General features: G+C 42.9%; 1 protein-coding gene across 3 annotated transcripts in view; it reads left to right on the top strand.

The window, feature by feature from the left end:
* malrd1 (MAM and LDL receptor class A domain containing 1) overlaps window positions 1-13,857 on the top strand; it is a 29,927-nt gene that overhangs the window by 1,181 nt on the left and 14,889 nt on the right. For 2 of the 3 annotated variants that reach the window (XM_019876052.1, XM_019876051.1), the window contains exons 2-17: window positions 1,912-2,043; window positions 2,120-2,208; window positions 2,755-2,913; window positions 3,633-3,723; window positions 3,797-3,940; window positions 5,501-5,653; window positions 6,013-6,118; window positions 6,182-6,549; window positions 6,857-7,305; window positions 8,114-8,201; window positions 8,276-8,455; window positions 8,620-8,776; window positions 9,820-9,976; window positions 10,053-10,163; window positions 12,105-12,318; window positions 12,398-12,645. In XM_019876052.1, coding sequence (XP_019731611.1) covers window positions 1,912-2,043; window positions 2,120-2,208; window positions 2,755-2,913; window positions 3,633-3,723; window positions 3,797-3,940; window positions 5,501-5,653; window positions 6,013-6,118; window positions 6,182-6,549; window positions 6,857-7,305; window positions 8,114-8,201; window positions 8,276-8,455; window positions 8,620-8,776; window positions 9,820-9,976; window positions 10,053-10,163; window positions 12,105-12,318; window positions 12,398-12,645 — 2,846 coding nt within the window. Of the gene's footprint in view, window positions 1-1,210; window positions 1,630-1,911; window positions 2,044-2,119; window positions 2,209-2,754; window positions 2,914-3,632; window positions 3,724-3,796; window positions 3,941-5,500; window positions 5,654-6,012; window positions 6,119-6,181; window positions 6,550-6,856; window positions 7,306-8,113; window positions 8,202-8,275; window positions 8,456-8,619; window positions 8,777-9,819; window positions 9,977-10,052; window positions 10,164-12,104; window positions 12,319-12,397; window positions 12,646-13,857 lie in introns of those variants that run through there. The other variant, XM_019876053.1, reaches the window with a different exon arrangement.

Genomic DNA, 13,857 nt, shown 5'->3' with positions numbered 1-13,857 from the left:
CTATCAGATCTCAAGGCTAATTTTACTTGCAAGGCTGTTCCCAAAATGCAATCGGAGCTTACAGTAAGTATTAAGCAGCAAACTTGTGTTTTTCCAAAGTGATGAAGCTTTTGCATCTCATTGTACTAACTTAAATTGCATATCACGGCAGACATCTCAAAATACATCGTCTTCTGGGGGCTAAGCATATATTAATACATTTTGGTAGAGAGGAATATAGGCCTACTGTCATATAGGTTGTTATCGGGCATCCTTCTAATTCCCTTGAACAACCAAGATTGAACTTTTGAACTCTTTATAATTTCTATTATCTAGTCCAGTTAAAGTCCAGGGGAGGAAGCCCCATCATAGTAAAGAGTATACTAATGTGATGTGTGTAGTTCTTCATAGCCTCTTCATTTTGCTCTCAAAGTGCACGGAATTGATGGATTTTTAACAGAATGTCGAAAAAAATTCTCCCGGGGGTGCATGCCCCCGGACCCCCCTAAAGGGGCTGTGTTCCCCTTGGGGCTAAGCCCCCCTTGTTCTTGAAACCTAGTGACGCCCCTGGTTGTCATCCCCACCCAGTTGTTATATCCAGGAGACATTCGCTCGGCTATTTTTCGAGCGGCAGCCACCTCAGAGACGTGTTTATTAGGCCAGAGGCAAGAGGTGAAAAGTGTACATGCATCCTGCTACGCCACACAACCCGGCAGCAATGTGAGAACTAAGTGGAAAGTATCACAAGTTGATGAAACCTTCTGGGAGGCATCATCAATTGTATGGGCTAGGACTATGTTGCAAAAATGATGGTCTGGTACAGCCTACAAGTGTAGTGTTACAGTCATAATAAACAAGAAACTGGTTGGGTGACATTCTCGTATGGCACGTCTTAAAAGTGCAATTGGTCAGTAGTAAAAGAAATTATTGTCAAGGGTGGTCTGATACAGTATACCTCAGCATCACGACGATAATTTGACCGCTAGATGGCAACAATGTCTCAATCTATACCTTTTGGGCTGGGCAACTTTTTCCTCTTCATTTTTTTCTAAGATTCAATTATCATCAGTTTTCCCCCTTAAATAATTGACAAACACTTTCTTGAAAAAATATGACTTTTATGTGGACATTTTATATGAACTACAGCCAGTTCGGTGCATACACAAGTATATGAACATTAATATACAATTTATTTAGGTGGGTTTTATTTATTTATTCATTTGATCATTTATTTAGTAAATGAGCAACATTCTGGAGAGAATGTTCAGAAAATCTTTTATCCTCCATTCAAGCTAGCCACTTAGCCTTGATCTCACTTTGCATCGGTTCAATGAAGTGTCTCGAATCAACCAAGCAGACATACTGTATTGAGTAAGCGCCATAAAAGCCATTTATGACCTTTTACGACATGCTGGAGCACAAAGTCACACCGAGAGTCTCTCCGGTATAAAAAGTAATGTAGAGAACATTTGTAGGCATCCGTTATGTTGTGGGAATTTCGGCAAATGCTGCTGGCGTCCTTGACTTTGGCGTTCTTGACTGACGTTGGCTTCAGTTTACACTTGACCTGCGCTAATGGTGTTCATTTACCTGAGGATTGCATGTGCGACTTCACTGACGATTGCGGCGACGGTGGCGACGAGCGACACTGTATGTCGATACAACACACACTACTGAAGATAATGCATGTGTTTGTATCTACTAATGTTTGTCATGGGTTAAAACAGCACAAAAGACACATTTTTGAATCAAGGTTTGTAGATTGAGTTGGTTTACACAGGAAAGGGAACCATATTTGGTAACATAAATCAAAATGGATCCCACGCTCACCAACATGGCAACAGCTAGGAAAGGTCTAAAAGACATGAAACACCTTAGTTAGTACTGGGGTGTTTCATGTCTTAAACTGTTTTTTTTTTTTTTGTTCTGCAGGTTCCGACTATAACAGATGTCAATTTGACGAAAGCTTCTGTGACCTGATCCAGCCATCACAAGCATTAGCTCAATGGAACAGAACAATGGCGGTTGCGCCCATCCAACACGATCACACCGGCAAGCAATCAGGTTTGAGAACTTGTTTTATAAACTCTAAATAAAGTGAATGTGTGTGATTCACTCAGACGTATGTTCAATTCTTCAGCACATTTCCTGTCGCTTGTGCCTCAAAGAGGAAACGCTACCACAGCACAACTAATAAGTCCTCTGTTTAGACCTGCTGACACCTGCCAGGTAACACATTTTCAGAACCCACAATCGAGTAATAAGTGAGTACCCATTAAAACAAAACATTTTCACAATCGGCGGCAGCACTACAGTGCATGTATGTCTGATATTAACAGTCTATGCACCCTTGTACAAGTGCTGAGTTTTTGTGATACAAAAATTAAAAAAGACCAAGACCTCATTTCAAAATGTTTTCCACTATTATTGTGACCTATAATATGTACAACTCAATTTTACTCTTTTTGAGAGGCGAAGTAAAAATAAACAACTGAAATAATATAGCTTCTTCCCAAAAGAAAAAAAATGTGAAGAAAACTCGACAAGAACACCAGAACTTTAATTCGGGTTAACTTTAAAAAATAACAGCTGTTTGCTGACTCCCATCTATCATGACTTTGAATGTGACTGGTTAATTCTGGACACAGCCATGACTCCAATAATGAGACAGTGTGCACACTTGGGCAACCTTCTGAACTCCAAATTCTGTTTGTCAGTGATCCGATTAATTTGTGTGTGTACATTTTTATCACTCATTACATCTGTCCTTATTAGATGAGCTTCTACTATTACGTCTCCGCCCAACATGGAGTTCTTCAGGTTCTGATGGAGAGCGGTCCACTGTTTCACAGCACTGTGCTTTGGGAACAGTTCAATCCAGCGCAAGTGTGGCAGCGGGCTGTTGTCCGCTTTTCCAGCAACAGCACTTTTCAGGTGTGTACAAGTTTTACATTATTCTTATTCTTTCTGTTATTGATTTTTTTTAAATGTGCCTGTTTTGCCCACTTTTGTAAAACATTATCGAGAGGTAATTTTGTTTAATTTGTTTGTTTTTGTTCGAAAATTATCTAAGACCCTCTTGTATTGGCCAAAAGTACAAAGCTCAAAAATAGATATTTTGATGATTTGTTGGATGTTATTTAACATATTTTAACCCTTTCAGGGACAGCGGTTACTACACTGGACAGTTTATTATGTTATCAGGTTACAGGGTGCATGAAAGGGTTCATTTAAGTTTTTTTGTATTTTTTAATAATTCAGAAAAAACTAAAGTACGATAACCCATTTTGAAGAGAAATACAATTAAAATGATGAGCAAAAATTGTTCAATCCAAGCCACTTCCAGTTCCTCCTCCCCCATGAGGACACACACCATATACGGCAGATCATAAAGATCCAAAGTCACAGATAAAGTCTCTCCGTGGACTTTGTCACCGCATGCACGATCTCACCCCCATCAGACGTCAGGGGATGAAGCAAAAATAAATATGAACAGCTTTTAATTTTGTATCATGGAAACAAATACTGTACATTGAAATCAAATCAAAAATTAACATTGAATCGATATATTGAATTGAAAAACAGAAATACAGTGTGTGTGTGTGTGTGTGTGTGTGTGTGTGTGTGTGTGTGTGTGTGTCTGCGTCCACCAGGTGGTAATTCAAGGGACTCTTACGGCAGACAGTGATGCATCAGAGGTGCTGGCCATTGATGACATTTCCTTTAGTCCCCACTGTGTGCCATGTACTGACATTTTTAAGAACATTTTTTTTCATAGTCACACTTCAAAAACGTTACAACATGTTGCTTTTCATAGTTTTCGTTCCTAGCGTGCCCCCACCTACCAGTGGTTGCCCACCATCCTGGTTTGCCTGCGGAGGCAGTGGGCCGTGCATAGAGCGGGACAAAGTGTGCGACTTCACCCGGCATTGTCCCCACGGCGACGACGAAAGCAACTGCCGTAAGCATTTTGGTTAAATTTACATACTTGGAACAAGAATTATGAACAGTAAAAGTGTTACTTCAAGATTTGAATGCTCAAGAATTCAACTTGCGTCTTTTTCTTCAAAATCCAAACAAACTTTCCTGTTAGAAATACTTTTGAGAATGTATATATTTATCTTAAAATTGGAAAAAAAATTAAACTTTTAAATCTTTAAAAAAAGGAAAAAGTTGTATAAATGATAATAAAACATTTGTGACAAATAATATTGAAAATAAATATAAAATCACAATAAAAGAAAATTAAATGAATAAAGTCTTACAAGTTTAGTAAATATAACACTTTTAATTGTAAAAGGCATTATATGTGATGAAATAAATGTGTTCCAGAATTATCCGGATAAGAGTGGACCCCACAAACAATTATGGTACAAAAAAAGGTTTATGAACAAAACGCAAGACCGACAAAGTACAAATAACGACACTGGTCAAAACCAGGATGAAACGAGAAGAACAAAAAGTGCTTGCATAAGGCAAGGAAAATACAAACAGAATTAGTTTGTCTCAAAAGGACAAGAGGACCAAAACCCGTGAGATTCAAACCGAGAAGAAATTTACACACTGAGAACACTACTAATACTAATACGGAGCAAAATATGGAACAACTAGAAAACTGCAACTTGAACGAAGGCTTGAGCAAGGTGAACTCTCCAACCCTGAATGGTTGGAGTGAGAGTCCTTACCCCTTTCAGGGACAGCGGTTACTACAGTGGACAGCTTCTGATGTGATCAGGTCACAAGTTACCATTATTGGTGCATGATGTGATCATGATGAGTGAATAATGAGAGACAGGTGCACAGCTGGAATGAATCAGTCCACCTCTGCCAACCTCATGCGTACTGAACTGGTTGCCAGCCAAGTGCAGGGCACACATTGATGAACAACCATTCGTGCTCACAATCACACCTAGGGAGGATTTAGAGCAAGGCTGTCAAACTGATTTTTTTGACGCGGGCCACTTCGGAGTTACGGCTTCCCTCGGGGTGCCGGTGCAAAATCTCAATGTTATTTATTACCCATGACATTTTGACATTTCGGAACAGATTTCAGCAAGAATCATGATTGTTGACACACATCATTTGCTCCCGCGGGCCACATGAAATGACGTGAGGGCCAAATCTGGCCCCCAGACCTTGACTTTGACACCTGTGGTATAGAGTGTTCCGTTAACCTCCAAGGCATGTTTTTGAACTGTGGGAGTGAATCCAAGTATCCAGAGAAAGCCCACGCAGGCACGGGGAAAACTTCATACAGGAAGGCCGGAGCCAGAATCAAACCCTGCACCTCTGCACTGCGAGGCGAATTGGCTAACCAGTCATCACTGTGCCGCCCAGATTCAAACTGACATAATAAAATTAAAAAGACTATAAAATTCAGCAAACTTGGAATTTAAAAAAAAAAAAAAAAAAAACATTCTGTATTATGACTGTTTTTTGATCAATATTGTCAGATTGGTAATTTTTTATTATTATTATCGTTACCTTGCATCATGAAAATATCCTTTATACCTTTGTCCAGCCTCCGAGTGCGACTTTGAGGGTGGCTCCTGCGGCTGGTACGAACACACTCTTGGTGACGGTTTCGACTGGGTCAGGGGCTCGTCCTCGGATGTACCGCCAGAGTATTATGGTCGGCCACCCCCTCCGGACCACTCCAGTAACAGCACGGAGGGTACGAGCGTATCCCTGAGAACTAAATAGTCCGCCATATGTTGTTTTCGTCCCTGTCTGCTCTGTTTTCTGATATGCATTTTGGTCCCATGAGCTTGTTGAGTGGCAGTCTTACTGACATGACACATTTCCTGAGGGTAACATCTGCTTGCATATCATGAAATGTGGTTTGCACTGGGATACTATTCGGTTTTGTTCAGATTCCATGCGATACAGATTTGAAGTTCTTAGTAACAGTGGAACACATTGTGCCACTTATTGTACAGGAAATAGGTCAGGTCTCGGAACAGAATCTTGAGGAACACCAAATTAATGATATTCAGGGGTCTCTTTGTAAGATGAATTGTTGCTCCATTACAGGTCACTTTATGTTCATACTGAAGAACAGCAGCAGTCTTTATCCAAGGGCGGTTCTCAGAGGACCGTGGTTCCAGCAGTCGGCTTCCGGGTGCACTATGACCTTCTGGTGAGGCAAAGCTCTAGCTTCCTTGTCTTTTGCCAGATTTCATTCACTATCTCCTCCCTTCAGGCATTACAACTCAGGCATATCAGTCGGGGCCGCCGACATGTACCTACGCATCCAAGGAGTCCAAAACAACACCATCATATGGAGGACTTTCTACGACCAGGGAAACCGCTGGAATCGGGTCAGTGTACAACTAGGTCGAATCACCCGGCCCTTCCAGATCGCACTGGCTAAAATCAGCCTTGGCGTTTTCGACGGTATCTCCGCGCTGGACGACGTGTCTTTCCACAACTGCTCCATGCCACCCGCCGCCGCCGAGTGCCCGCCGCACACACACTTCCACTGTACACGCACCAGGGCGTGCGTGGAGCGGCTGCTGCTCTGCGACCTGGTGGACGACTGCGGGGACGGTTCAGATGAAGAGGGCTGCCGTGAGTGAGATTTTTCATCCTAAAATGTTGCCTTTTCTTGGGAGATATCATGAGAAGACCCACGATTCGCCTGAAAAGAATCAGCCATTTCGGTCTGAAGCAGCCATTTTGGTGGCAGCCATTTCAAGACGGCCCACATAAATGAACTACCCCACCAGATTTTATCCCTGCTATTTCCCACTCATCATCCATCCATCCATCCATTCAGATTATAAACTTTATTAACCAAACACAGTTCAGTTGGTAATAATTGATTCCATCCATTGCTATTATTTATTTACATTTTTGGGGTTGTAATTTGTCACAGTACCCGAGCTGCAGTGCAACTTTGAGCAAGGTCTGTGCAGCTGGAAACAGGAGCAAAACGGCGCCGGCGACATTTTCGACTGGACCCGCATTCGAGGCCCCACCCCATCGTTCAACACGGGGCCCTGGAAGGACCACACACTAGGCACCAGTTACGGCCACTACCTCTACATCGAGTCGTCCGTCCCCCAGGAGTTCAGGGACACGGCGGTGCTGCTGAGCCCGGCCTTCGAGCCCACCCATCGACGCGGCGTGAAACCCTTCAACACCCGCCAACCGTGCGTGTTCCGCTTCCACTACCACATGTTTGGCTCGCACGTGTTCTGCCTGGCCATCTATCTCAGGACCACATCGACGGGCCGCGGCCAGTTGCTGTGGGTCGGATATGCCGACCAGGGCAATATTTGGCACAGGAAGACTCTTTACCTCACCAGCGCTCGACCTTTCCAGGTAATATTCCTCATGTGAAATTTAGCAATTGGCTCCTTGTTAGAGAACAGAGTTAGACAAAAAGTTTATAGACGGACCGATTATGTTCACCTGTAAAGGTTAGAAGTGTTTTCAAGGTTCACCTGGAAGCAGAGTACCGCTAACTTTTTGCAAATCGTATCAACACAGAAAGTGGTCCTCCAGAGTTCCGGAGTTCCAATACTAATCTCTATGTAACAAGTTCAACATCGATCTCTCTGTGATGGATGATGCTGTAATTCATGAGCGAATATAACCTCACAGGCACTTAAAGATTTCTCCTTCATCAGGGTTAGTATTATTGATAACAGGAAGTCCTTTTTTTTTAATTCATTTATTTACTCCACAGCTAATCCATTCCACACTGATATACATCAGTGCATGCATTTAGATGGGTGGACAAGATGGAATATAAATAGCTGGTTGTGGATATTTTGCCTGCAGGATCTGTGCAATAGAGCGCATACTGTATGTCTTACCGTATTACATGAATCATTTCGGTCTAGCTCTTCCCAACCTATTCTTTCCCCTCCACCTAAAAAAAACCAACCAAACAAACAAAAATCAATAATAATATTTAATAATGATCATCATAATCATCATCGTCATAATAATAATAATAACAAGAATCATATAAAAGTCTTATTTTCAAACCAAAGCCAAATTGAAGTTTTCACAACCTCTTAAATGTTAAGGATGGACTCTAGTTTAGTCATGTTTTGCTTTCCGGGTGTTTTCTTCTACATTGTTGCCCACATCTAAAATGTTGTGTTTTTGTCCCTGTGGCTAGATTGTAATTGAAGGTACAGTTGGAGATGATTTCAACGGGGACATCGCCATCGACGACCTCTCCTTCCTGGGCTGCGTGCCACATGAAGGTACGCATGCGCCTGTGAGGTCAGCGTATGTGTTCCGACTGAACATTAAAGATGTGTGCCACTTGTTAACAAAGGTGAGCTCCCCAAGGCGAACAACACTGACCCCACGGGGACCACGCCGACGCCATCGGTTCAGCCCCATCGTTGCCCCCAAGGGGAGTTTGCATGCGGTTCGGTTGGGGAGTGCGTTACCCCCGAAAAAGTGTGCGACTTCAGGCTCGACTGCTCGGATGGCTCAGATGAAAGCGACTGTGGTAAAAATGGAAAAAAAAACCCAGACACTTTTTAAAATCAAGTTCTTGTCTGTTCATTGACCTAACCCCTTAAACCTAATTAATTGACCTTCATAACTCTACTCCTAATCCTAACCCGAACCATAACCAAACCCTAACTCTAATTTCCTTGCTTTTTTATGCAGTGGCTGAGGAGTGTGATTTTGAAGATGGTAAAACATGCGGTTGGGAGACTATTGTCCCGGCCCCAGTGTCTATGCATGCATTTCGCTGGTCCCCCGACCGAGGGGAGAGCATTCATGCCGGAGAGCAGTATCATCGTCCTGTCACCGACCACACCCTGTGAGCAACACCAAATTTATATTTTTTAATCTACATTGTCGTAATTATTTTTCATGTTTTGCCTTTTCTTCACCATTGAAAACCTTTCCCGGGTGTCTTACAAAAAGTCTCTGACATTCTTTTGTTGAAATGAAAAAGAATGACACCTCAGTGAGCATCCACTTAAAACATCTATGTTGCAATAACTTGGTTCTGTGGGTGCTGTTCTGTTACATGCAAATGAGCCACTGCTCACCACGCCCACCTTTACCATGCAAAGTATATGTACCTGTATATACAGCATAATATAAACATATACATCCATATGTCAATGTATGTTGTACTGTACAGAGCGTGTGTGTGTGTGTGTGTGTGTGTGTGTGTGTGTGTGTGTGTGTGTGTGTGTGTGTGTGCGTGCGTGCGTGCGTGCGTGCGTGCGTGCGTGTGTGTGTGCGCGTGTGTGTTGGTGTGAGACAATCACAGGAGATGTCTAGACATCATTTATTGTTTTCCAAAAAGCCGCACATAAGCAGATATGACCCTTTTGGGGGGCTCTTGACAGGCAGAAGGGTGGGATAGTATGTTACGTTCTATGCATCTTCAAGTCTGGATCATGTGGCCAGACTTGGGGGGAAAAAAAAACAAAAACAACCCCCCAAAAAACCCCATCCCTTGTAATGTTCAGGGAGCCGGGCAAAATGCAGAGGCAGGCCACATTCGTCCCACGGGCCGTAGTTTTGGGACCACTGATTTACAGTATTCCAGTAACTTGCCATGCATATTTTCGGAATGTGGGAGGAAACCGGAGTACCCAGAGAAAACCCACGCAGGCCCGGGGAGAACATGCAAACTCCACACAGGAAGGCCGGAGCCGGAATCGAACCCGGTACCTCTGCACTGTGAGGTCGACGTGCTAACCAGTCAACCACCGCCCATTTTATATGTATTTATAAAGATAGATGTCTCAGTGCTTTATTTTATGTATTGAAAATTGCTCTAGCGATTATCTGTCGATTATCCAAAACGAAGGGCTAACTCACCACTTCAATCATTTCTGGTCCCAGGGGCAGCCCTCACGGTTGGTACATGTGCGCTGACAGTTCTAACGGCGGCTACGGCCACGTCACCGACCTCCAGACGCCCCTTATTGCATCCACCGGGCCACATTGCATCCTGGTCTTCTGGTACCACATGGGCGGATTTACCGTGGGCTCACTACAAGTAAGTACAGAGAGCCCTGTCATAAGTCGCAGTTCCACCTGTCAGCATCTGCAGTTGTCCCTGATCTCTTTTGCAGCTTTTGCTGAGGCGTGGAAACATCACTCATGAGGTTTGGTCTCAGACTGGTAACCAAGGCAACAAGTGGAGACGTGGTGAAGTGTTCTTGGGGCTGTCAAATGACATTCAGGTTTGGAAATGCTTTCATTCTAATATGGTGTTTGATTCATTCATTTTATTAATTCCTGAAAATCTTGCCCTCCACTACAACGGTGTCATTGCATCTATAAATGTCTGTTGGTGAGGAGTTTCTCATTTGACAGCAAGTCATTAAAATCGCCCATATGTCTAAATTTCTTGTTAAATTTGTTAGCATGGGACAAAAGCTGTAGGAGTAGCTAATCTATGAAGGCGATGAAAGTGTCCACAAATTACCCTAAAATGGCCACTTCAAACCAAAATCACAGACTTCCTGTGTCTTTTCAGGCACGAGTTCTTGAGACTTTTTTGTAGTTCTACTCAGAATAGACTTTTTTACCAAATTTCATGTTGCCATGTAAAACTTTTTTGGGGGACTGAATTGAAGATTCTGCTTGGCCTTGGGCTGTTGTTTCATGGTCTGTGGTGAGTCTTTTGTTTCTACCACACGCAATAAGAAAAATTATTAATTCTCCAAATGCACCCACATGGTCAGTATGCACAGTTCAAATTTGACAGCAATTGGAACTCTATTTATAGAACAGGTCGATCGTTGAAGGACCCCCAGAAATGGCCAAATAATGGCCACATTGAACACAAAATGGCAGACTTCCTTTGTGTTTTTTTAAAGACCTTGTTGTGGTTCTACTTCGGACAAATATGGATCCCTAATTTCTTCCCCTTCTTCGAGTTAATTCATACTGTATATCTGGCAGCAAATGGACACAACCCGATGGAGTTGATGTTGTTCGAGACCCCCCCCCCCCCAAATGGTCAAAATGAACCGAAAATAGCTACTTGAAAGCAAAATGGCAGACTTCCTGTGTCTTTTCAGGAATGGGTTCTTGAGACTTTTTTTTTTGTGGTTCTCCTCATGATAGACACAGTTACCAAATTTCAAATGATTATGTGAAATTGGCTGAGGGAGCTGAATTTTCAAAAAATTTCTGGGCTTTTTGTTGTTATTCGAGCTTTGTAATCAGCAGCAAGTCATACTTTGCTGCCACACCAAATGATGAAAATGTATAATTATTGCTGTTTTAATGTCTCTACACTGTCGAATATATCTGCTTCAAATGTGGTGCAATCAGGCAAAATTCCTTCCAGTAGCTTGTATCGAACATTGGCGACAACCAATTTTATCCGAAAAGGTGTTCTTGAAACTAAAATGGTCTTTTTGAGCATGTGTTCTTGAGACTTATGATATTTGCGAGTCTACTTATGATAGACATGCCAATCAAAATGAAGGTTGCTAAGTGAAACTAGTTTTGAGGGCTGAATTATTTTCTCCAAAATGGTAATTCATTTGGCCTAAAAATCACCACGACGGGGAACTGAGCCTGATGAAATATCTGAATATGTTTGTCCAAATAATATATTAGCCTTCTATGCTGTTTGCGAATTAAATTACTTCTTTCCCACACGCTGACATGACTCATTAGCTGATGGACTTGTTTAATGCCAAATCGATCAAATCCACGTCTGCCCCAAATGGGCTTAAGTCCTGATCGTGGCACTAATGAGTCCTCCGTTGGCGTCTGACAGCCGAGGTCAGTCCAGGATCAACAGACTTTGTGTGTGTCAGCCAAAGGTTTGATTTGTCTCTCGGAGCAACATCGCCGACAGTCATTTACCTTTGTGTCAGCCGTTGTGTCCGCGCGTATGCTACCGGCCGCCAAGTTGATGAGTCGCCCGTTTTTTTTTTTTTTTTCCTTACTTCTATAGACGTGCAGAGAGTGCTAGTGGCCTTTTCAAATGAGCCTCATAAAGACTGAACCTGACGTTCTTAAATTTTAGTGCCTGATGGGTGTCGTCGGTCTTTCACTCTGTCTGCTCATTTCTGTTCTGCAAAGTGGCAGTTATCATGACTACTCCAAAAGGTTAGGAAAGCCTGCCTATAAAATGAACGTCAGCCGTGTTGTTGCCCCGTCAGGTGGTGTTCCGAGCCAAGCGTGGGATCAGCTACATGGGCGACACGGTGATCGACGATGTCAGCTTCGTGGACTGTGCGCCTCCGCCGCCCACACAAGGGCCATGCGCCCCCGAGCAGTACACCTGCGCCAATGGTCGCTGTATCCCCCGGGACAACCTGTGCGACTTCATCGACCACTGCGGGGACGACTCGGATGAGGAACCCTATATTTGCAGTGAGTGGAAATCTAAGGACAGGTTAGGGGAGGGAGGGAAATGGGATTTTCTTTTACTGTCTCACCGTCTGTTTTTCAGAGGTGTTTAGCGGCCGCTGCGATTTTGAGTTTGACCTGTGCTCCTGGCGCCAGAGCTCGGAGGATGATTTTGATTGGCAGATCAAAGCCGGCAGCACTCCCACTCTCGGCACGGGCCCGTCCACAGACCATACCCTGAGGGATACCTCTGGGCACTACCTCTACCTGGAGAGCTCCTTCCCTCAAGTGGCTGGAAATGCCGCCCGCATCTCGGGGCCATTGCTGAGCCACAGGAGCTCCCAGTGCAAGGTCAGGCAAAAAATGGAATTATTTCAAATTGTTTTGTTTCTATTGCACAATGCACAATGACTTGCAGAATATTTTAACGTTATCCTAGTGAGCGCTTCCTGAAAAAGTCAAAGATTCAACAACTCTAATTGAAGGAGATAAATAAATCTGTCATATTAATTCATTGTTCATTTGACTTTATTTTAGTCCAAGCCTAACCGATAACTTGAGTCTGATATTGTTTATGCAGATTCAATTATTGCATTTGTTTGTTTCTTCTTCTCCTTTCGGCACATTGCATTTGTTTGTTTAAAAAAAAAAAATACATGGGAAGAGGACCTTGAAAACATGATCACATATTAAATCGCAATGTTGGGGGAAGTAAATTGCAATTAATTTTTTTTCAAAATAGTTCTATTGAAAAGAAGATAACATGCATTATAAAAAAAAATGCACACGCACACACACACACACACACACACACACACACACACACACACACACACACACACACACACACACACACACACTAGTCAGTATTAATTGCCTCTTGTGTCATCGCAGCTGTCAGCCTGTTGGCGGGAGAGATCGTCCGCTCGGTTCATCTGTCATCTCCCGCCCTCGACCTGTCAGTCAATTCGTCAATCACGCCAGCGGTTAAATTAGTGGGAGGGGGGCGGCAAACGAATCAGTCTGCCGTGGCTGACAGAAGCTGGTATAATCGCGCCTCTTCTGAGAGAAAGTCTTCCCGTGAAAAAATGGGTCCATACACCATAAGCAAGTTGTTTTTTTTTTTTAATGCTTTTGTTGCTAACGTCACAAAAAAAATCGGGACAAATCTGATGCATTATCATTTGGACCCCGCTTCAAACAAATTTTAACAAGCCAAAAAAAGTGCATTATCCACACAAGACAAATAAACACCTCATTCAAATGGATCCTCCTTTTTCTCTGTCCTTTTTCTCCCCCTCAAAAGTCTTCCCCCAAATCTGGAGTTGAGTAAAGAAATGCTCTCAAGCCAATATTTGCATAAATCTGGAATACAAACAAATCCTTCTTTTTGGTTACATAATGACAAATTACTAAATGCCTCCCCACAAATCGACCGCCCCAAATAAATCACTCCCTCTCTGTGCAGTTGAATAAATACATGATGCCAAGTAAATACAGTAAGCGACTTGGCCGCTATTTGCAGGAATACGCAATATCTGCACATTTTTTTTTTTTTTTTGT

This window comes from Hippocampus comes, unplaced genomic scaffold (assembly GCF_001891065.2).
Source record: "Hippocampus comes isolate QL1 unplaced genomic scaffold, H_comes_QL1_v1.1 scaffold60, whole genome shotgun sequence".
NCBI lineage: Eukaryota > Metazoa > Chordata > Actinopteri > Syngnathiformes > Syngnathidae > Hippocampus > Hippocampus comes.
The sequence above is the reverse complement of the archived record's forward strand: the minus strand, read 5'-3'. Positions and strand labels throughout refer to the sequence as shown.